The sequence below is a fragment of the Centrocercus urophasianus genome, unplaced genomic scaffold (genome assembly GCF_019232065.1).
Source record: "Centrocercus urophasianus isolate 14NV4802_14NV808 unplaced genomic scaffold, USGS_Curo_1.0 seq_15, whole genome shotgun sequence".
Classification (NCBI taxonomy): Eukaryota; Metazoa; Chordata; class Aves; order Galliformes; family Phasianidae; genus Centrocercus; species Centrocercus urophasianus.
Window position 1 is genome coordinate 14122107 of NW_024884697.1, and position 24454 is coordinate 14146560.

The 24454-nt window shown below is 41.4% G+C and overlaps 1 protein-coding gene across 5 annotated transcripts in view; it reads right to left on the bottom strand.

Moving 5' to 3' along the window:
* CELSR1 (cadherin EGF LAG seven-pass G-type receptor 1) overlaps positions 1-24454 on the bottom strand; it is a 157452-nt gene that overhangs the window by 11222 nt on the left and 121776 nt on the right. For 3 of the 5 annotated variants that reach the window (XM_042815552.1, XM_042815553.1, XM_042815551.1), the window contains exons 16-27: positions 24281-24382; positions 22402-22496; positions 21104-21313; positions 18305-18488; positions 15875-16018; positions 14581-14782; positions 14100-14267; positions 11525-11651; positions 10841-11041; positions 6669-6843; positions 1781-1893; positions 406-485 (exon numbers count right to left, since the gene is read on the bottom strand). In XM_042815552.1, coding sequence (XP_042671486.1) covers positions 406-485; positions 1781-1893; positions 6669-6843; positions 10841-11041; positions 11525-11651; positions 14100-14267; positions 14581-14782; positions 15875-16018; positions 18305-18488; positions 21104-21313; positions 22402-22496; positions 24281-24382 — 1801 coding nt within the window. The remainder of the gene's footprint in view (positions 1-405; positions 486-1780; positions 1894-6668; positions 6844-10840; positions 11042-11524; positions 11652-14099; positions 14268-14580; positions 14783-15874; positions 16019-18304; positions 18489-21103; positions 21314-22401; positions 22497-24280; positions 24383-24454) is intronic. The other 2 variants (XM_042815550.1, XM_042815554.1) reach the window with 1 other exon arrangement.

The window sequence follows — 24454 nt, forward strand, 5'->3', positions numbered from 1 at the left end:
CATCCTGGTATGCATCAGGGAGACATTTCTGAGCATGGGTGAGCACGAGGAGACTCAGAATTATGCCCACCTGGAAATGCCAGGAGTGAGGTGAAGTGTTAGCAGGCAGCACGAGGAAAGAGACACGGCAGGACTGTAACACCACACAGAAACCAATCTTTTCACTCTTCCCTCTCATGCCTACAGCTGCCACTAGTGCACGGCAATGTGGGGGAGGTTTTTACAGAGCTGCCAAGGGAACCCCAGAAATAGGTGCTGGTAAAGAGATTCCAAACTCTTCCACCAATGCAGACTGGCTCTTTCTCCAAGTATCTTACTTATTTCCAACTCGGACTTTTAGGTAGTTCTATCCCTTTGTTATTCCAGGACAGAACTTCTTCTACAGCTTTTTGAACCCAAACTTACATGACTCCAGTTTTTTCAAATGAACGTTGTCTTCGTCTGCATGATGCTTTCATTGCTAGTATAAAGATGACAGTGTTTATCTGAAAGGGAAATTGAAAAAACAGCACGAGTTCTTTCTCCAGTTTTGTTAAGATTACAGTTTTCAATGACAATAACATTTTTATCCTAAAATGGTTTGGAGTGCCAAGAATATTGTCCCTTCAATTCACATGTCTCTTTGAGTTCTAAAATTCATGTTTCAGGCCAGTATCACTCAAGATTGTTCTAGGATTCCATCTGGGTGAAGCACAGCAAGACTGCCCTGTGCAAAGGGGTTTGAATGAAACACAAAAACTCAAGAATGGCTGTCTTTATCCGGATCAGAGTCCACTCACCAAGTATCTTGTTTCTGCTGAGGCCAAGGCAGAATATAAGAATAACAGAATAAGCATTCAATGACAGTTACACAAAAAGCCCCTCAAGCCTCCACTGATTTGCAGGGTTGGGATATACGAAGAGGGGTGGTTCACTTGTACTTCATCACTCATAGTGAAAACTTAACGCTGTGAATTCTTCCAGTCACTCAATTTCTTAAATCATGCAGGGTTTACCATTGCCATCATCCTATTTCTGTCTCTTCACAGAGCAATGGCATAGCTCATCCTGTTTTGAATCTCCCTCCTCTTTCTCCTATTTTCTGTGTTGGAAAAGACACTGCACAGTTGGCTCCACAGCTGTATATTCAAGGCTATCATACTGTTACAAGCTTCTCCCCATTCTCTTCTCTGAAGCTTTCTTCTCTTGAGGCTGAAGGCTCCTAGTTCACTTAATTGCTCCCCAGTGGGAGCAGTTCTATGTCTCTGTTAACTCCCAACCCTAATGCAAAGCACTTCCAGGTGTACTTCACTCTTATTGGAGAGAACAAAACTGCACTTGGCATATAAGGTACAGTCACATGTATATGTATCTTCTGGTGATCAGTTACTGAGAGAAGCTTTAAGGGAGAAAAAACTCAAATTCTTTAGAGTTCCTAACATTTGAATTACTTAATATTTTTTTAGGAATTCTGGATGAAGCAACTATTTGCAGCTCATTTCATTGACCTGTTTTAGAAGTGGCCCAACCAACCCTTCAAACATGGAACAAAACAAATGGGAAAAAACAAGCATCTTTCTAGCCACAGGGCTGGACTGTCCACAAACAATCTTTGCACTAGCAGCCAGGAGCTTAGCTTAGCTCACATTATCTCTTCATGCAGAAGATGCAAGCTTGAGTATACTGGTTTCTAAGATAAGGAATACTGCTGTTTCAGACTGTGACTATTGGTGACAAAACATAGAAGAAAAGGAAGTAGAAAAGAAGAGACAGCTCAGGATGCCAACTCCACCATACTTACCACTACAACAATTACAATGGGCCCAGCAAAACTCCAGATAAGGGTGTCGTGAACAGACAACCAGCAGAAATCAGGGTTCCCATAGCCTTGTGGATCCAGCCCAACAGCAAGCCCTGAGTCACAAAAGGGAAAGACAGGTCACCATAAAGGTGCTGATGAGATCTATATAACAAAGCACAGCAATAACGCTGTCAGACCACTGTGTAGCAAATAAAATTATAATGGCAAAATGTGTTCAATCCAGGAAATAAAAATCTAGACAAATATTAACATAAAACTTCCGTAAATCAAAACCTTTGCACTGGCTATCCCATATCAAATGACACTATGGGTTTTGCCTACCAGAATAAAGTTCAGCTACATAAATCTACAGTAAATGTAAGTCCCAAGTTAATTGTATTCCAGCACAATTTTATAGCCATATTCACACATAGCACTGAAGCCTTCAGGGTGAGTGACATGTTGAGGAATTTCAATAAGCCTACACAGCAGAATGACATGAATCATAACTAAGGAGATGTCTCTACTACAAAAAAGTGCATTCTTAACTGCTGTGAGCTTACTGTCACTAAAATAACACTGGAGACAAAGGAACTTGGGAACTCACGGGATTTAACTGCTTGAGCTCAGGAGCAGAGGCTGAGATTCATTTCGAGCTGCAAACCCAGGTAAGTGCCTACCTCACATTGCTTTCAGCACTGTTTGAAATGGAGTTTGCTGATGCCCCAAGGCAACCGAGTTAAGAACACACCTTTTATTGCTTTATTTTTCAAAGCCTGGAAACTTGTGAGAGAATCTCAGAGTCCAACCTCTACCTACTGACTTACAGTGCTATCTGACTTTGTGCCCTACGCCTTGCCTATATGGCAACGACTGGGATTTCTGCCTTTGGCCTGCAAAATACTGCAAGAGTATTCTTCAAGAGACGGAAATGGATCCCTGCAAGGCCCTCAGCCAATGACATATGGTAAATGGCTGCAGCCTGTTGTGTGTTCACCAGGCACACCTATTGTGCTGAGCAGATGACCTGCCTCGAGCAGGCGTCCAACGTTCAGGGCAGCACCGCTCTGTGCAGTGAGGATCTGTGCCTATTAATAACCACTTTTCTGAGCTGAAACCTGTGTGCTTTGACAAAAGGCACTGCAAAGAAGGGAGAGCTGTGTTTTACACTTACTGCATAAAAGCTGGCACGTGGCCAACGTTCACATCTGGTGCAGACCTACGGTCTATGAAAACTAAACTGGCAGTTTAGCAAAGCAGTGGATATTGGATCTGTTTTCTCTGAAGCGTGGAATGAGATAGGACTGGTCTCTCTCTCTCCGTTCCCATTGGCTCTTCCACCGCTGCCTTCAGCAGTTGCCATCCAGAAAGAATTAGCCATAAATGATTAAGGGACCATAAAGTATTTTATACAGATGTAATTCTATAGACACAGGCTGTTTCCCAGGACTGGATTTCCCCATTAGTAGGTCTTAAGCTACAGTCTGACCAAACATCTGGCTCTAAGAGTAACTGGCGGACCGCAGTATTTTTTCACTCCCAAAATCCTACCCTAAAGTTCCCCATTAAACACATGGGGCAAACTGCAGCCTTCAGGTAGGCGGTTCAAATTTTACTGGAGTCAACAATAAGTGAAATAACACTTTACCCAAAGGCAGAATTAAGCCAATGCAATTTAACATAAAGACCATTTTGGCACACCAATTAAATGCTCTGAGTGTGCGGGCTGTACGACAGCTCCCTGACGCTCACAACTGGAGATTCTCTGCTGGGGAAGCCCAGCACCCATCCCACCAACATGCCAGGAGAACACATAAGGCACGTTTTGACCCTTCAGAGTCCCTGCAGGCCCTGCAGCAACTGCACACCAGCCTTACGTCTCTCCTGACTCACCACTTGGCTAAAGATCTACAGCAAATCTAGAGATTTTGGCAAAAAAACTATGATCTGGGGTATACTGATTTAAGGACGATGTAAGAACCTGTTCTAACATGAGCTCTTGGTGGCAAGCAGTTGTTGCGAGTGTATGCCAGCCAGTTAGCATGTTGCCACAAAGAGGGGTCTTGTTGGATGCCAAATCCAGAATTTTGTTCCTGGGGCAAGGAAGTCATAAAATCCCTTTCCTAGATGGATCAAACTACGTCTTAAAATGAGCCAACTTAAAGTGAATTTAATTTGCTTTAAGCAAATTCCACTATTGCTCCCCACGGAGGAATATTCCACATCCTTACTCTTTTGATGACAGTAAGCCTCCTCCCACCCTCAAACCTACATTTATTCACAGCAATTTGCTTTTCTATGGAGTGATTAGATGTGGTTCTTCACCACTGGACTGTTCCTTATGTAAACATTTTGCTAAGATGTTTTTCCCTCTAAAGTTCAGGTTTCCCTTTTGCACATAGCCAGGTCCTATCACAGATCCCTTAGCAATACTATGTGCCAGTTCAAAGTGAATGTCGAGCACAAAAAATATGAAGAAAAAAAAAGAATAACAAGTTAAATTGACTGCTGCTGTAGGTTCACTTTTCTCAGGATATCTACAAAGGAAATGCACTAGGCTTCATAGTTATCTTTTAAATAAATATCACAGAATGGCCAGGGTAGGAAGGGACCTCAAGGATCATGAATCTCCAACCCCCCTGCCACAGGCAAGGCCACTAACCTCCAAATTCAACACTAGACCAGGCTGCCCAGAGCCCCATCCAGTCTGGCCTTGAACACCTCCAGAGATGGGGCATCCACAACCCCCCTGAGCAGCCTGTTCCAGCACCTCACCACTCTCATAGTAAAGAACTTCCCCCTGACATCCAACCTAAATCTTCCCTCCTTCGACTTAAAACTATTTCCCCTTGTCCTGCTTTTATCTACCCTTCCAAATGTCCTTCTGATGACCAACACTAAAATTCTTTTCCATACCTAAACTTTTCCACTACTGAAAAACATACACAATCCTTCTCTCATGAAGAAATTTAAAAGAAATGGTGTTCAAAATGCATGTTAAGAAGTTGGAACCTTCTTTAGATAATAAACTTTAAAATTCATAGCAGAAACTTACTTGAAATACGTACAGTAACAAAGCTATCCAAAGGCAAGAAATCCCAATTGTGCTCTTTATAAGGAAATAATTTTCTATTCAGATGATTTCTGAACCTGGAAGGTCAAACTAATGGCTTTGCTTTCTTGATTCACTCCTGATTCCACAAAATTCTCTGACTCCTTCAGTAATAAGGATCTGACTTCCTTGTTTAAGTTAACTGTAAATCAGTGGATTCAGAATTTATAGTACAACAGACACCTTGGAGCTGTAATTCTTAATATACATATTTTTAACATTGAAAAATTGTTCCAAGTTAGAGGGAACAATTTCTAATCAGAAAAATGTAAAAGGGGTGCACTTGCAACGTACAGATAAAATAACACTGCTGCTGAGCCACTCTGAATTCACTAAAATTCATGAGAAACCAAACAAGAAATGGAAAATCCTTCAGAAGAAATAATACTGGGGAGCTACGTGTTCTGAAACACAAACTGCTCCCTTCCATTAGGTGATAATACTTCTCTTCTACCAGAAGTGACAGTGCCGACTATCTGATGGCACTGAATGTTCCTGTATACATTGCAGTGGTGCCGATAACAGCTGCACAGGTCTGAAATGCTACAGAAATCAACAATGTTTTCTATCTGAAGTGCTGGGGATACATCCAGAGTGGTGGAGTCCTGTGGACCTTCCACTACAACCTGGATAAATTGACATAAGTGGAAAATACGCACAGCTTGATACAGAAAAACTTACCATGTCTCCAGATAGGACACTCTTCCTCTCTACACCATGGTTTGTTTTTACTACATTTTATTATTCTCCTTTAAGTCACACAGAAAAAAACCATGTATATTTTCAAAAGTCTAATTTGTTCCACAATTATTTTTCCAAGTGTACATGATTGATAGCTATTTATTTGATTGGAGAGATATGTAAATTTCTGTCATTGCTGACAGTATGTTGTTATCCATAAAAATAAATGAGTAAAAGTTAACTGTCTGCCGAAGATCTCATTTCCCATATGGCAACAGATACATGCTGAAACAGTTGAAGCAAAAAACCCCTCTCCAACTGTTCTGCGAAGCTCTTCCCAAGGAGCTGTCTGCCTGCATTAAGGCAGCACCATGTGCTATGGGCAGCACTGGAAATGCCTGACCGCAAAAATAGGAATGGTGAGGGCGGAGATAGATGGGCTCCTGCAGAACAGCCTGGAACAGTTTAAAAGATTACTGCCTCCAGCTTTTCATTACTTTTCCTCAACTGGAAGTTATTGCATTTCTATCTGAAATGATGTAAAAGGCTGCTTGAGTATTCCCAGCTCATTTTCACGCCAAGTAAAACAGAGCTGCTGAAATCCCCTTCAGAGAGCATTTACTGCTGGTCAAGGGCACTGCAGTGGGAACATCCACAGAAGCAGTGCCCCATGGGTAGTATTGCTTCTGAAGCCACTGCAGCCACTTCCCCAGAGACTGTGTCCATATCCCAGCATGGATATGGACACAGACTTGACTACCAGCACGGGGAAGGATATTCAGGATGACTAAAAACAAAGTTGTTCAAACGAACACACACTTACATCCAAGCAGTGTTAACAAGTCCTGCTTTAATCTGGGTGCAACTACATTTACGTTACTGTAACACCCTCAGAATCACTTTAGCTGGGACAACAGACATTTAGGGCGCAGATCTGCCAAGTTCCACTGACTTCTACTGCTCACAATGCATCTACTGAAAACACTCAAGCGACAGTAGTAGCTGAGTGCATCCATATCCGTTTTCGATGGGGTCACTTTCCAGTGGAGATGGCAGGGAAAGCAAACAAAGCTTGTTTGGAGTGGTTGAGGGTACCTGTGATAATGGCAGGAATGCCCCAGCCAACGACGTAGTAGAACCTCATGTGCCCAAAGTTGATGTTCCTCACTTCAGTCAGCATCCGGTAGATGTGGAGCTGCTCCACGAACATCCACGCAAAGGTACTCATGTAGAAGTAGTGCAGGAGGATGGCAATCACCGTACATACAAACTGCAGAAGGAAAAGGGCAAGGAAATTAGAGCTGCTTTTCCGAAATACGCAGCCTGGTGAGTCACAGGCCTCCTATTGCAGCTCGAGGGAAGTGTGATAGGAAGGGTTTGGCAGAAAGAACACACTGCCATTAATTTACATTTCTGTTGGTTGTTTTTTTTTCAGAGATTCAGAAAAGTGGTGCATACTGTGAAAGCCATATTTTTTCTATATTGTTACGCACCTGTTCTGAATCTGCTTTGGCTTTATTCTATTGGTTCAGTGTGCTTTTGGTCACTGCCCTTGCCCTTGGCATGTGTTCTGTGGTTCATTTCTCTGTGTGTATTTGATGCCCAGGTGATGCTTCTGGCTCTTCTGTCTGAATTCCTTCTGCTTGCAGGCAGACCAGTGCTGGCAGAGCTCATGGCTCTTTCTCCTGCTGTGCAGCTGGAAGTGGGGATGCCCTGCACTGCAGAGGCCACAGACCCTCTGCCCAGCCTCATGCATGAGTTCTTCCTGTATAACACTGTTCCATCAAATTCAGCAGCAGCAGGTTTAACTGCAACAAGCAGACCAGTCTAGTTGCAAAGTCAACAAATTGTTCTTGAAAACTTCCACCAGCATCCCTGAACTGAGTTGTTGTCTCCCATTTACACACCAAGGGCCAACCCATGGGTTTTTCTGCTACTTTGCTCTTCCCAGTGAGAGAGCTGTCTCCCCATAGAATTGCACCATTTCAGTATAGTTTTGCTTTGTTTTAAAGTAGACAATGTGTTGTGGTGATATTTGTAAATAACTTGTATTTGGCAGAGGTGGAGGGAAGCGCGAGAAAGATTTTAGATTTGCTCTGTGGTCAGAGAGCAGGAAAAATGTAGGACCCAAGGAAATCAAAGAGACTGGGCTGTTAATATGACTAAGAGAAATAGCTATGGTGGGCAAACTGGCAGCTGAAGTCAACTTCATGGTAAAATGGCCATTCTGAACTCTCAGAGCTTCACATATGTACATTTTTGCAATATCTGTCAACCAAGTTTTCCTCCCAACTGAAGAGCTTGATGACTGAAAATAAGAATGACCACAAGCATCCTACAGTCAAGGCAAAATCTATCCCATTAACTCTATTCATTTGCTTGTTTGAGAAGCAAAGCAAAGGACTCTGCCAAGGATTTGCTGATAAGCTTGTGTTAAAGCACTTTGAATAACCACATGATTTTTGTTTCAAAATATTTTACACAGTGCTTTTTTGGAGGCACTGTCCCTGCCTTCTGATTTCAGTGTAACATTTCAGTGTTCTTGCATGGCATAATGCTTAGAACCACAACTTAAGACTTCCCTGCTCAACTTTACTGAGGATTTTATATTATGATGGCCAGCTTTCTGGATTCACTTACTGTATCAGCTCTATTACAACGTCAAGTGTTACTGAAAAAATGTCTCACCAAATAAAAGGCCTTTCCTCCCTCTATGTAAACGGGGATTTTTTGTTTCTACTGGCACACGGACATGAGTAGACTCTTGCCCTGAGCATTACCTTTTTCAGGTAAGAAAAAAAAAAAGTAAATAAATCACTTTCCATCAATTGTCCAGGGAAAGATTAAAACCTCACCCAGAAATGTGACTGTTAATTCACAGAAACCCATAAAAGCCAGGCTGGGTGCCAAGCAACGCAGCATTATTTGTGCTCCAGCATTCTTTCCCTCTTTATGTTCATCAGTGCATGACTCGTTAGACAACTCTCATTCCATACAGACAGATGAATAATTGTCTCAAGTAGACATGGCTTACAACCCTCCTACCTTCTCAGATTGACTGGGCAGGCTGTAAGGAGCGGCTTCCTGCTCTATGAAATGCATTCTGCAACTTAAAACATCTTCATAAGAGGGTTAAGGGTTTGGGCTGTTTTACTGAGCCCTGGTAACAGCACAGGACAGGACTGCAGCCCTAAAGACTGAAAATGGGAAGCAGTGGAAGAGAACAATCTGGCAAAGTACAACCAGCATTGCTAAAGTGAACCATTTTATTGCTCTTATAAGCATTCACTTGGTGCTCCATGATATTACAACAGGAATGTGGAGATGAGAAGCCATCTCTCACTTCCTGAGTTTTGTAAGGTACTGCAGACATCTGGGCTCATCCTTCTGCTCCACAGTATTCACGTCAGAGAACTGAGTAAACTCCCTGCTACTGAAACACAGTGAAAAATGAGTGCTGTACCCAAGAAGGCATGAGAAAGGTCAAGTTACACAGAACGCTGATGATCAATTGGCCAGGTGAATTCATGTGAGAAACAGTTATTTTAATATGCAAACTCATATATTATGAGACAAAGACAAAGCAGGTCACACATGATGTGAGGCCATATCTGAGGGTAGGTCACTGTGAAAGACTGCTAAGGGACTGGAGTTGGAGTGGAGGGGAAAATCAGAATATGAGACTGGAAATGGCACTGTGAGATGGAAAGTTCTGTCCAGTTTAGCGTTGACAATTTTCCAAAAGGTAAAATGGGTGAAGGAAGCCCTGAAAAAAGGCACCAGAGTGATACGAATCTTAGAAACAGGAAATTAAGCTGTTCACTTTTACTTAGTTTTCTAACTGAAATATTGTTGAATACAGGGTTCTAGGGAAGACAAGTCTTTCAAATATATTATGACAAGGGCTCAACAGCACCCAGTTACCAGAAGCTGAAATTAGACAAAATTTGATAGCACAGAATCATAGAATCACTTGAATTGAAAGGAACCCTTGAAGTTCATCTAGTTCAGCTCCCCTGCAGTGCACAGGGACACCTACAGCAGATGCTCAGAGCCCCATCTAGCCTGACCTTGAGTGTCTCCAGGGGCAGGCTTCCACCACCTCTCTGGGCAACCTGTTCCAGTGCCTCACTACTCTTACTGTAAAAAACTTCTTTTTTACCCCCAGTCTAAATCTCCCCTCTTTTAGTTTGAAACCATTTCCTTTTGTCCTCTCACAACGGGCTCTCCTAAAGAGCCTGTCCCCTTCTTTCTTACAGCCCCTCTTTAAATAATGAAAGGCCTTTCTTTTCAAGATTTAGGTTAAAACATGACATGTACAAAAAGGATTTCTAGAAGATAAATATTTTTTTAGAGTGTTCAGATAATCCCTATGCTAAAATTCTGAATATTCTTTACATATGGTAAGGACAAACTTTTTATTGCACATCATCGCCCATTTGTCTGCTGTCCATTTGGTAAAGGAGGATGAGAAGCTTGGACCACTTGCCTGTCTGTCTGCATGGTAACCACGACTTTTGAGATGAGCACTACTAAGAATTAAGAGCAATATTACATATAGTGCTACAGAGCTAAAATAGCAGTGAAATTCTAGGCACAGCATACACATACTCTGTATTTCATATTCAGTCCATTCATGACTTATGTTTCTTGACATGCACAATGCTGGAGCTGTATGCACTATGCTTTGGCAACAGGTATGATGGACTGAAGCCAGGGTCACCGTGGCTGGGGAGCACAAAGGAAACTGACAGGTTTCCTACTGATTCTTGAGTGTGACAAGCTGTCCCATGCTGGCAAGTGGCTTCTTCTGAACAGCATGGCAGGTATGCAATGTGCACTGAACATCTGCACAGCAGTGCACTGTTGATAGTCTACCAGCCAACACCAAAAGCCATTTGGGCTTGTGAGGTACCTGCTGCAGGAGAAACTGGAGAATCTCCTACTGAACAGACAAAGCAAGACAGAATGCATACTGATGGAAAGGAAGGAAGAAACTGGAATTCAGGATTCGGTTCCTGGGATAAGTGTTCAACAGGACTGCTGTGATTTTTTTTTTTAAATAACATACAGACCTATTTCCTAGCACTGGTATTCGTCATGAACAGTACAACAGAATACATTCATTCTGACATTTAAACAACATTTAGGCTGAGCAGAAGTAAAAAGAAGAAAAAGTGAAACAGACAGGAGCAGATAGAAGTCACAATATGAGCCCCTGATTTAAATTCTGACAACTCTCACAGTTAGGAGGAAGTAACTCTTACCGGGTTTTCGGTTTGGTTGATCCCAATGAGGAAGACAAGCTCGGAGAAGAAAAGGGCAGCCACCAGGTTCTTGTGGATGCTGTGCAAGTTGGACCGCAGCGTGCGGATCAGAACCAGCAGGATGAAGGTAATCAGCAAAGCCACCAATGAGATGGAAACAGTTGTGTAAGTGACAATCTTCAGAGGAAGAACATCCCCATTCTGCAGGAAGAGAGATTGACAGAACTTGTGAGTTTTTTCTTTCTTCTCTTCCAATCAGGCCTACTACTTGGAAAGTCAATGCTTTTGTTACTACTGAATCAATGTATGGATTTGCTTCGAACCAGGAGTGGATGATGCCACCTCTTGAGTCACTCAACATTTTGCATGGGCAGCATGCAGAAAGAGCAGGAAGCTAAGTGGGAATCTTAGTGTATTTCAGGCTGGACTGCCCCTCTTGAGGCTGTCCTGAAATGCTAAAAAAACCTGTGGAGCTTATGACCTTGTTCCTGCTGTTGTAGTTCTACATGTACCTAGTATGTATCCTCGTTTCATTCCCTCCCCTGCATGGCCTTCTGCAGCACAGACTAGCACAGACATGCATTGCTGGCTATGTCACGCAACAACCAGTTAGCTCCAAAGCTCCTTGAAGGCCCTTGAGGACCAAAACCCATCCCACTGAGGCATAAGATTGGGATCACCCACCTCCCGTTTTGAAATGTCCATCAGGACAGCAAAGCTGGTCAAATGGTTGCACTGGCAGGCAATATGGCTCTGGTTTCTGGAAAACAGCTCACATCCTCTGGAAGACCAGGCACCTGTTCCGCCAATCCTGCAGGGAAAAAAGGCATCTATGGGAGCCATCCTCAGATCTCACCCTCACCTCTTGCTGCCACTGCCCTCCAAGACAGCTCCCACTCCACAAACAGAGAGGACTGTATGCATCAAGACAGATATATTTATAGCAGTCACCTGCCTGACAGTACAAACAACTTAAAAAGCCCTGAGTTGAAGTATTGCTTGCCAGCTGTTGTGGCTTTGCAACAACCTGTTTTGAGTTAAAAATAATTTTTAAAAGTCCTCATTTTGTGCAGTGATCATACAAGCAATATGGGGAAGTGATTGCATAGGGCAAACTGGCCATAGCAAGAGTACGAGGTAAAAAATACCAAAACCACAGGGACATGTTTTTCAGCCATCTCTATTTCTCTACACTTAGTAAAGCTCTGATTTGAAACGTATTTCAGCAGAAATATGATTTCATCCCTATATTCCTCTAGAAAGTAGACAAGAAAAGTTAAAAACAGGAGATAATATTTTACATCAGGAAATGTCTTGTATTAGCATCATGGAGGAACTGTTCCTTTAAAAATTCTACCCTATTTAGCCTTGTTTAACTCCAGAAAAGATTTTGTGTCTATATTAATTATTCTATCGTGAAGTTAATGACTAATAAAAATTCTTTTGTAATTATTGAAAAGAGTTTTTCTCTTCAAGATATTACACAGGTGATCTTTTAAATTCAGTAATGAAACATCTGTTAAATAGTTTTAATATCCCTTTCTCTTGAAAAGGACTCACATTTTAGAAAAGCTCTTGTACTATGTTTACAAGCTCCTTTATAATTGTGGCTGTAGGAAAACGTAACAAACAGTAATGCCACTGAAGTTGCCAGCAAATAGCAAATGGATGAATCACGTTAGAGCTAATGAGTTATTCAAGCCCATACAATGTTTAAAAATTTATGAAAAAGGGACTTGCCATTTCCTCATAATTGGCAGAATCATCTGTATGTAGAAGCAAATAGCACATCAAGAAATTTCTTATCTAAGCTTTGTGCTGATACAATCTCAGACTACTTTACAAGCAGACAAGTGGAGTAGTTTATTATTGCTAACAAAACAGATTTCTGTTTGCCTGCTCAATCCTTTTAATGATATAATCTCCATAAGCTTTTGACTAGGAGGCAAACATTTCCTAGGTTAGCTTGCTCTTCTATTTCCAACACAGGACTTACTTTTCAGTGGATTTTTCCATGGGTTTACTGGAGTTTAGGGGTCATTAGAAAACGAGTAACAGCTATTCCTCTAACTGTGGGCTGACAATACCATCCTTCTGCTATATACCCAGTTTCATGGTTTTATATGTAATACTTAACGAAATCTTAACTTGACAAACGTGTAGCTATCATAGAATGGCTTGGGTTGGAAGGGACCTCAAGGACCATCAAGGATTGCTATCCCTCAATACATTTTCTTTTGTTTTAGCAACACTCAGAAGTATCTTCAGCAGGACTGCGCTGCTTCCCCAATCGTGTACACCTCAATAAAAGACACGAATATACAGAATCCTTCAATTTTTCCAGATCTTCACTAATTATGCCTGTGGTTTTAACGTTATACAATACACGATACTTAAATTAAATAAACATATTTGAATATTTCATCTTCTCCTTCATACTTCTCTCCTAGATTCACCCTCTGCTTATGCTTGCTGTCCTGTACTGTCTGCTTTCTAGTAACAGCAAGAGGTCTAAGGTCCCAAGGAAGGTATTTCTTTCCCTCCATTTTTTCACTAAAACAAATGAAAAAAGATATATAATAGATGGTGAAAGGAAAGGCAAGTTGCTTCTTATCAGTGCCACTTTCTTTGAGTTGACTTCTGATTCAAAAATGATTTCTGAGATTTACAGTCTTAACACTTTATCTCCTTTTTTTTTTTTACAACATTAGCTTTTTAATTTATTTTTTGCACTAGTTCTGTCTGAGGCATCAGTGATTGCTGCCTGCTTGCCTTGCACTCTGCCCACAGTCACTAGCAAGTGATGGGAGAAGACGCAGCCCATAAAATAACTGAACAGTCTTCTGAAGATGCGCTCCTAAGAAGAGGACATGGAGCAATGAGAGTCCTGACTAAGAGACCTCAGGTGAATCACGAATCCAGGCACTAGAGCTAGATTACATTTGTCTAGTTGTACATGTGCAGGCAAAAAGAATGGGCAAACAGATGGAGACTGTGAGATTTATTACTCTTGGATAATACTGCAGAAGGACATAGTGGCACTGCCTCTGTAACCACAAGGCCAGGCATTTGTTTGAAGAGATATGATGATTATTTTTTGCTGTTCTCAGGTAATGGGAAGTGAGTACTTGGCTCCACCAGGAACTATATGCCAGTTGAGTAAACTGAGTGAAAAAGGTTCTCCCTCCAGAATTACCCTCCTAGTTCTCTTCTACCAAAACAGTTGCCATGCTCAGCCCTAAAGAAGGCAGAGACATACATGATGGAGTGATTCCAAAAGACACAGACAGGCTTTGTTCTCTCTTCTGTTTCCAGCATGGCATACTCCACTATGATGGGCTTTTCCACCAGGTTGGGAGGAAGCTCCCCGTCACTGTGAATGGCTGTGCTCACCACAGGTGTATTAATAATTGGGCGATTTGGTAACCTGCAGAAGGAGAAAAACCACAAAAATGATCTAGATGTTAAAATGGAAAGCACAGATTTAGCAGATAGAAGATTTCCAGTAGATTCAACTCAGAACACGAGGCAGATGGACCACCAGTCTCCCACACAGCCAAGCTTCCAAGGCTCTACTCTTTCATTTATTCTCCCACAGTGTGCCAGAGGAGTACAGGAGACTGCAGTGGCAACTGTAGCGCAGATGATGTTTGTTTGGTATAAAAGAGCTGTGCCACCCCTGCATGGAAGAAGCATGTGGAAGGAGATCTGCACAATTCATAGACAGGCTGAACTCTCACCTCAGGCTCCTTCGGTCAGGATCATAGTTTTCGGGCAGGAGATGTCCTAGGGACCGGTATATAATGACCATGGCAACAGTATGATGGGTAGAGTCATCAGGATGCCGCTTCCTTCTCTTTGTGAACATACTCTCAGGGCTTCGTGCATCACTGTTCACCTTAGAGGATAATTTTTGATTTGAAGGCCTCATTGTAGGTACTGCTAAGGAATTAACATAAATATTAAACTCCTTCCAAGCAACATCAAAGCTACCATTTAAACTGGTGATTTTACTTTGCAAGGATGCAGAAATATTTCTGTCGCTCTAAGTTTACAGCACTGAGCATGCTTCTAGTGAAACATTTTGAATGAAGTTTTAACACATTTCATAGTTATAAGCTGATAATTAAATAACCACCGAATCATGAATAACCATTTAGTTCAGCTAGAAAATGAGGAATTTCTAAACTAATGGATCCATACGTACATAAATAATCTGTGCATGATATAAGGAGAAAGTTAAAACAATATCCGTGTTATTACTTTGCATGCATTTGTGGCACAGCTAGAAATAGCTGTGAGTACAACTAGTCACACAGGAATCTGTAAGCTCATTCTTTCATAAAATAAGCTTCCAATTTTGGCAAGTATCTCTTAACATTCACATTCCCTCTTCCTTAGAGAAAAGATATAAGGCACAAGCAGGAAAAAGCCATACAGAGAGATGCACAAGCTTACTGGTTATTGTGTATTATTTTCAAAAGTGCTACTATTTCCCCATTCCAAGGACATTCAGCCATGGTATTTGTATAGTAACTGTCTAATTTACTCTCTCAGCCCTTGCTTAAGGTAAGCCACAGTTTCCTCTCAGCCACGTCTGGGTAATCCAGAGCTACGAACGGCCCACGGCTCCACAGCGTGCCACCCATCTCCTTGCCCAGCTCCAGGCCTTTCAAGGCACAGCTCTTGGGCTGCAATGGGACTGTTCTGCTCCCAGACTGGGATCCCACACTCCCTCCTTCCATCCCTGCAGGGCCCAGGAGAGGGTGGCCGCAGGGGAACAGCTTGGTGGGAACAGCACACTTCTCTGGTTGACACAGGATTGAGGGACCTGACAGACAGGTACAGCCAGTTACACAGCCCCCGGCAGGCAGAAGGCCTCTGAGGTATGCACAGCTGCTCCAACCCAAAATAATGCTTGCTTGTGCAGGTGATCACCCTACTCTCACCCCAGTACTGTTCTGCTTCACAAGGATCAATAACACATCCTTGGGAGCGAGTCAAAACTTCCCTCCAAACGTCAGCAGGTTTTACCTTTCCTGTCCGAAGGTCTGAACAGAGTATCTGGGAAGATAACAGATGATTCCAGATCTTTTGGATAATCCTCCTTAATCTCATGAAATCGTGGTATTCTAGCTCCCGTAAAATTAGACTTGTCAAAGATGTCAACTGCAATAACTGGAGAAAAAAAGTTTCCCACAAAATTAAGTTTAATTCATTCAAATATGATATTGAAACAAAACGTGATTGGATGCTTAAAACATCTGCACAACACAGAGAAGAAATGTAAACCCTCAAGTACAAAGTCGAATCACAGAATCACCAAGGTTGGAAAAGACCTTCAAGATCACCCAGTTCAACCACCTACCTATCACAAATAGGTGATACTAAACCATGTCCCTCACTAAATCAAACATCTAGTTCTCACTAAACCATGTCCCTCAACACAAAATCCAAACGTTCCTTGAACACCTCCAGGATCGGTGACTCCACCACCTCCCTGGGCAGCCCATTCCAATGCTTGACCACTCTTTCAGAAAAGTAATATTTCCTAACATCCAGCCTGAATCTCCCCTAGCACAAATCTAATTTCTCTCCCCGCATACCTTAAATGGCAACTAGAAGTCCGTGTTTCAGCACCGATACAGTTAGGAAATCACACATTTAAAGGGACTGTGGAGGCAATGGAAAGGCCTTCGCAGTGCAGTATTCATACTGGGAAAATAGTACCACATACTTGGGAAACTAGAGTGTTGTGTTCCAATTTCAGACTTGTTTCTGTAGGGAAGGCCAAACCTGCTGCTTCAGAAATATGTATTTTCTCTATCAGCTTAGTTGATGTGGCATTTTAAAGAAAATAACCTGGATTTTACCCAGGAATAATCCCTAGTCCTCTAGCTCTCTTCCCTCTGTGTTAACAGTTACTCCCTGGCTCACCTCATCAGCTCTGCCTGTTGTCTAACTGCCAAAATATTTAAAAGCAGCTGAGTTGGCTTGAACTTTCCCATTTATGAAAAGTCACTGAGTGCCAATTTAGATGTTCTAATAAAAGTGAGAAGCTGGAAGTCCTGGGGGTAACCCTACACTGAAAGCTGTGATCTGCAGCAAGTTTCTATATGAAGAAATATCCAAGTTAAGATCTGCAAATTCCAATTCCTTTTCCAGCCACTAAATAACACTAGTGAACCACTAGGAAACTCCATTAACACCACATTCACCTGAAAAAACTGTTCAAAAGAAAACAGACCTCTTTCAGCACAGTTGCCTCATCCCTCCCAAGCTCTTGACTTTTTTACTCAGGAAGAGCTGGTCTGAAAAAGCAGGGTTTACAACCTGCAAAAAATTCTGGGCTTTGTTTTTCATCTTAGTTAAAACACTGTACATACATTTTTCTGAATGTGAAGATAAAAATATTTTGATTCTGATATTCCTAAATCAAAAGGAAAACTTTAGCTTTGGTCTGTTAAAGAGAATCAGGAGTATTTCGGTTTGGCTCAGCTCACCAACAGTCTCTCTGCACTGGAGCCAATGCAGGACTCTGTAGAATCACAGAATCCTTAGAGTTGAAAGGGACCCTTTTGAAAGTTATCTACTATTTGCCTGCAATGAAGAGGGACAGCAGAGCTATGTCAGGTTGCCCAGGGCCTGATTTGGCCTTGCCTTGAAAGTCTCCATGGAAGGGCATCCACCACAACTCTGGGCAACCTGTTCCAGTGCCTTATCGCTCTTTCATTCTTCAGCTGCATGTGTACTGTGGTGACATCAGTGAAATACATTACAGTCCTAAACATGCAGGAACTGCTCTGTGTTAGAGAGAGCATTTACTTGGATAGAGAGGGAAAGAGTCTTGGTATATCTGATGTTTCCTTCTTGGTTTAGACCCACAGAGGATTTAGTTGACCCCAAGGATTTTGCAAGGCTGGATGTGGTTTGAAGGCTCAGACGGATGCTTCTGAGAAAATACCTTTCAACATATCCGGACAGGTTCCAGGGCAGTAAGGCATTTGAAATTCAGAGGTATATGATCAATAGCAGGGCTTTGTTTTTTTTTTTTTTTTTTTTTTTTTTTTTTTTTACATCAGTAATTCTTTAGGAGGTGATGCAGTAGTGATTCTTTCAAAAACCCTATGCAATACACTCAACTATAGTAGGTAGACTTAAAAGGCATCATCATTACTCACAAACTTAGTCCATCTCATCATCTGTACACCACTATGGCTGCAACAGAATGCCACACAGACTATGGCATAGCCCACAGGGAAAGCAGGTCAGAAGTCTCCCAGGAGGTCTCCATGGTAATTGGGATCAAAGTTGAACTGACTTGAAATGAATGCACTGAATAGGTTAGACAACACACACCTTGTGTTTCTAAGTTGGTATTATTAAAATCAATAGTTAGCACCTCTATCTTACACACTTTTAAAGCACTGATACAAAGCAGCAGTTTTCAATACGGGTACTCACTCATGTTAGCAGCAACGATGACAAAAGGTCTCATGTAGGTTTTCTTCATGTTCTGGGCCACGTTGTTGAAATAATCCTCATAGTGCCTTAGGAGATGAGCTGTGCCACCCTCCGTTCGCTGAATTTGCTCCCACTGCTCCTTGTTGTTGGGATCCAACAGGGCACTACCCACTTTGATAATATTCTGAGAAGCAAAGGACAAGTCTAAATTATGAGGCAAAAAGAGCCCTGGATTTCAAGTGATGAACATTTTAAAAGGTTGCCATTACTGCCTCAGGGGAGAGCAAAATTAAATATTTTAATGTAGATATGTTCTTCTAAAGCCTTATGAAAATATCTTCACCAGTTACTGACGCTGAATCCATACGTATACATATATATTTTACATGAAGGAATGCCCTTCACAATTTTTATGAGCAAAGTAAGAAAAAAAAATTGGAGGCTGTAAGATAAGTACCTATTTTTAACTCCTCTTTAAGAGAGGAAACATCAAGAAAATGCAGAAGGAAAATCTAATCATATTCCACAGAACCACAACATGGCCGAGGCTGGCAGTGCCCTCTGTGTTCCTCTGCCCAACCCATGCCCCAGCAGGGACACCCAGAGCAGGGTGCCCAGGGCCATGGCCAGGAAGCTTCTGGAGATCTCCACTGAGGAGATCCACAGCCTCTGGGCAGCTGTGCCAGTGCTCAGCCACCTGCATAGCACAGAAGTGTTATCTGATGTTCATATGGAACCTCTGTGCTCCAGTTTGTGCTCACTGACTTTGTGTTCCAGTTCATCCTCATTTTCTTTGTCTATGAGAGATGTGAGAAGAAAAGCAGAGTACTGTTATGTACACTTAAAGAGCTCATCTAGGGAAATTAAAAAATGTGATATGCTAAAACTAAAAGAAAGTCACAGATATAAATATGCTTGTTCCTCTTTTCTTATTTTTTTTCTTAATGTAGCTGATAACTATGGCAACTTGCTTGGGAAGCATGCAAATAACACAAGCAAATATTAGCTTGCATATAGAAACTTGCACATACACGTAACAGAAGTTAATGCATGCTGTTTTCCCCCATGTTTATGTTTTTTCAAATGGTGTTGAAAAAGTGGTCTTAGATGAGGACCTACTGCTTCTGCACTTTATCATGAGAATATTCAAAGGAATCCTAAAGGAGAATGGAAGAACAAGACTAAAAACCAGCGTCACATGACTGATAAATGATAAAGGTGCTGAGCAGCGTTCGATCTTAGTGTAATTACTGGCTATACTGCTGGGTCAAAACCTAAACCTAATTTTACCTACAGGTAAAATTTGAATAAATGGTGGTAAAATGTAGTCGCTTCAAGCTCTGTGATAGAAGAAGGAAGTATCTGGATGCACATAACCTTGAATTTAGAAACAGACGGGAAAGGTGCTGCATTCCCTAAGTATTCCCTGAAGTTGCAAGCTTCTATTTGGAATATAAGAGACCGCCATTATTACTGCTGCTATCTGGGAGGAGAAGCACTACATGGTTCCCCAGGAACGCACTGTAGCAGAACACACGCTGTACTTGGTACCAGGCCTCCTCACTACCTGACAACGTTATTTATGGCTTTTTTGATCGCTTATACTTTTCTGGCTCCCTCCAAAGGCTACATAAGAATAAATTCCTTCTCCCCTTGTGCTCCCTCAGCCTAGGATGTAACCTCATTTTTCTCATGAGCATTACTGATTAGTTTTCAAACTCCTGACCTAACCCAAAAATATTTAGGGAGTTCTTGAAAACATCATCTGTATGGAATTCAGTGCCAAATGCAGGGAATAATAAATTAAAGCAGAGGTTTTCAGACCACTATTTCCCAAACCACACGTTAAAAACCCAGTTCCTTCTCAAGATCTGAACTGGGAGATTCACTGACCCCAGAGCCAATAGCTACAAGTTTATCAGAAGAAGGTTTCCTTAGGAAAGAAAACATGGAATCTCTTAAATTGGGTTTTTCTAAACTGTTAAATGTTTCAGAAGTTCTTCATTGTCTGTTGGCCAAGACTATGAGGAATTTTCTCAGCCATGCCTCCTTCTGCTCCCACCTTACAGGGAGGTGGTACGGCTCCCTTACTTCGTGGTGCAGCATGAGGTTCTCTCTGTTCAAGTGAAAGCCTGCCTAGCACATCTTTCCATCACAGGTATATATTTCCCCATGCCAAGGAGGGTGCTAATGCTTGTTTTCTAAATCTGATCAAGTCCTTAGTAATTAATGGGTATTTAATGAATGCTCTTACTAGCAGAAGCCCTCTGGCACTCATTTCCAATATTTGTATCTGCCTGCATCACTTGAAATCTCAATAGTGTGAAGTTTCTTTCAGTGTATCAACTCTTTAATAGGTATTGTTCAAGTGTTTCCAAGTTGAATGGAGTCAGTAGCTGGCTCAGGGTTCACTACAAATTTAAATGAAAATGATGAAATTAGGCAGTTTTCCAACATAACTGAATATAATAAACAAAGTAAGTAATAACCAGGAATAGTACACTTGATTATCTTTAAATTTGAGGAATTTTACTTTTGGTTGCTAGTATGATACTATTTATTTCAACAGTGCTTTCTATGACATATACATGTCATGCACATCTGCATGCACATAAATATGTACAACCAGCCTTCCATTCTAAATTGAAAAGACTGACTCATTTGTGAGACAGATTAGAGCAGCTACATCATTCTCACTCCTATTTGGTCAAAGACAAATTCACTTATCAACCTTCAGTTGCCATAAAACTTCCCAAAAGAACTGCAAAGTCCCAGCACAATGTGCAGTATTTCTCTTACCTCGTTGAACTCCACGTCCCTAGTTGCTGCCAGGTCAAACCCTTGCTGCTGGCTTTCATATCGTAGGACCCGGATCATCATCTGGTAAGCTGTCCTCACATCATTGCCATACAAGCTGTGTGTGTATTTGGTGGCATTTTGTAGCACTCTCACAATCTGTATGGTTTTGTCTCCATCCAGTATGGTCTCATTGCGGTGTAACTTCTCATTCTGAACCAGAGACATAAAGAAAATGAAGAAAGAATTAAGAAAAACATTTTATTTATTATTCATTCATTTATTCATTCATTTATTTGTTTGTCCACTTGTTTAAGGAACTCTAGCACCAGGGAGTTGTTTGATCCAAATGGTAATTTGGAGAGAAAAGCTGGATAGGACAGCTCAGTTGAAGATGTAGCTCAGACTCAGAAAGGTGCAAGGGTCCAGATAGGAAGAGAGGGGGTCAAGAACTCAGTTGAGGGATGGAGTGTAAGGACCTCAAACTGGAGTCTGATTGTTGATCATTTACAAAATAAAGACAGAAACTGTAGGATTTCTCAAAGAGTGTAAATATTAACAATACGTTTACTAGCGCTGAGACAAATTAAGCAATAGATAAGCAATCAGAAACAAGGTATAACAAGAAGATCAAGAATAGCCATTATCAGTTCAAGGGAAAACTACAATGGATCAGCAGAAAAAAAAGATCTTTGTGCTGGATTATCACCTATGCAAATCAAGAAGTCACAGAGTCACAGACACATAATCAGTAACGTTGAAAAAGACCTCTAAGATCATTCAATCCACCTACCACCAATATCCACATGAATATTCTCCACTGTCCTCTGTACTCAGCACTGTTCCCCAGCCTGAACCAGAGAACAATCACATTGGATATAAGGAAAAAGTTCCTCACTGGGCACTGGAACAGGCTGCCAGGGCAGTGGTCATGATATCGAGATGCCAAAGGTCAAGTAACACTTGTTTGGACAATGCTCTCAGGCACATGGTCTGATTTTTGGTTGGTCTCATGTGGAGACAGGAGTTGGACTTGATGATCCTTATGGTCCCTTCCAACTAAGGATATTCCATGATTCTATGATAATTTATATCAAATGGACATTTGGACTAGAGCACAAGTAGTCACTGGACACTAGCTATAGTGCATATCTCTTCACTTGGCTATTGGGTAAGCAAGTACACATGCACGTATGTCACACTTCAGTAGATCAGAGAAACCGTTTGCAGATTTTGCTGTGCTCCATGTGTGCTGTGTCCTGACAGGTTGATCATACTAAATACAAGAAAACACAGCTTACCATGACTTTTAGATCCACAAAAGTGTTGGTGGTACAGTTGAAAAGCTCGGGAGGCAGCCAGCCCTTCTCAATGTTACAGTGGCGAACTGCATTTCCTGAAGGAAACAACAAATTAAACAATGTCGTGAGATGTTCCAGATAAATCTTCACGGGTTTCTATTTTCAAATTTCTCAGGAATATGGAAGTATTTCACTTTCCAAACCATCATTTGTTTCTGAGAAGAGTTAAAGACCTCTGATCCTCTTGAACCATTTTCCCAGGTTCCTGGAAGGTTTCAGGCAGGCTTTGGTTCTGCCCATCCACTCCCAGCTGTGTTACCCCAATGTTCCCTAACAAATTTGACAAATTGTTTACAATAAATACAAGAAAGACCATGTAAATACTTATAAAACCATACCCCTGCTCAGATTCCTGTGCCATAGTCTATATGGGAAGATCACCTTGATAAACGCTATTTTCATGTCAAAATATGCTGCACACTGCCAAAATATGCATTGCACAATGCATGCAGGAGACATTTCAGGCAATGCAAATTGTATTTTGCCACTTGAGAATGGTTTATGAACAGCTTTCTGTTTAACTTACTACCTTTTACTATTTGTTGAATCATTTCAAAACATCGCTGTGGAATCTTCACAGTGAATTTCAAATTATCAGATTCAAGACTTAACGTTGTGCTAATTAATTTTGGATACATGCTGCATGCGTCAAGGTGATTTAATTACTAATATCTAAACAACACAATTATAATTGATAGAACAATATATAACTATGTTATTTCTCTTTCATGGATTTACAGTTAAACTTCAGGTTCCTATTAGAATATTCATTATTATAAACATTACTTTATTTGGTTGTTCTGTAAAATTAACTTAGTATGCAATTCCTAAGAGTACCCCTGCCTACTACTTGCTAGAAGAGATACTAGTATCACCCATAGGAACAGAGCATATATAGTGAGAAAATTTATTTTAATTCCACTTCAGAGTTTTTATCAATGAAAATACTCTCTAATTAAAAAAAAAATTCATATTCTAAAATCCTTAGAAGTGGAGCTGGGGTTACCATGAGTCCTTTGCACACCTGTAGGCATGGACCTGCTCCTAGCAATACATGGAAGAGTTACACAGCCCTTTGTAACTCATGGAACCAAAAGACTACTCACAGCAGGTAAGAGTCCCTGGTCTAGAAATGAGACAGAGGCTTTGTTTCCCATGGAACACCCTTAATAAGGGATTGTGGACTTGTTTTCAAAAACCTGCTCTGGTTTTCTGTAAGATAAACATTTTTGGGGACACATGAAAAAAACAGATTGCTGTTGTTTCACAGTACAAAACAACACAGCTCATGTGCTGGTAGAATAGGTTTTTCAGCCACATTAATTGTGAGACATTTGAGAGCAAAGTGACTGCCATGCAAACAGACCTCATTTTATCTTTGCCCACAGGAACTGTATTACTGGAGACTGTGGTAAGTCTCCAGAAACTGTGAGTTACCTGTGTAAGGAGTGCTTGAGCAACAGAAACCAGAAAATTGGACAGTGCCCTTCTGAAAATGCAGATATGAAATCTCTGCTCTTTACACGTGTTTGTCCACTATTATTCCAAATTTATTGTAACAGTTCTTTCATGCTGGACGACCACTGAGCACCCTGATGGAGCTGCAGGTGTTCCTGTTTATTGCAAGAGAGTTGGAATAGATGGCCTGTAAGGGTCCCTTCCAATTCAAACGATTCTATGATTCTTGTTGTAATCTCATCCATCTCTCATTCCCAATATACACCTTTTTTTTTTTTTTTTTTTTTTTTCTGTTCCCCACCCTCTACCTCCCCTCCAGGCATGTAGATGAGACAGTTACTGTTTTATCTAGGGAACTTACCCACGGATCCCTTTGGACATGGCACAGCAGCTGGCTGGCCAAACTTGGTCTGCGGCCACCAAATGCCAGCCTCAAAAGCTTTGGGACACCCGTTATAAATTACTGAAAGCAGAAAAAGAAAGGATGCAATTTTTCAGAGGAGGTAAAAATCACAGAGAAGCAAGGAGACACTGC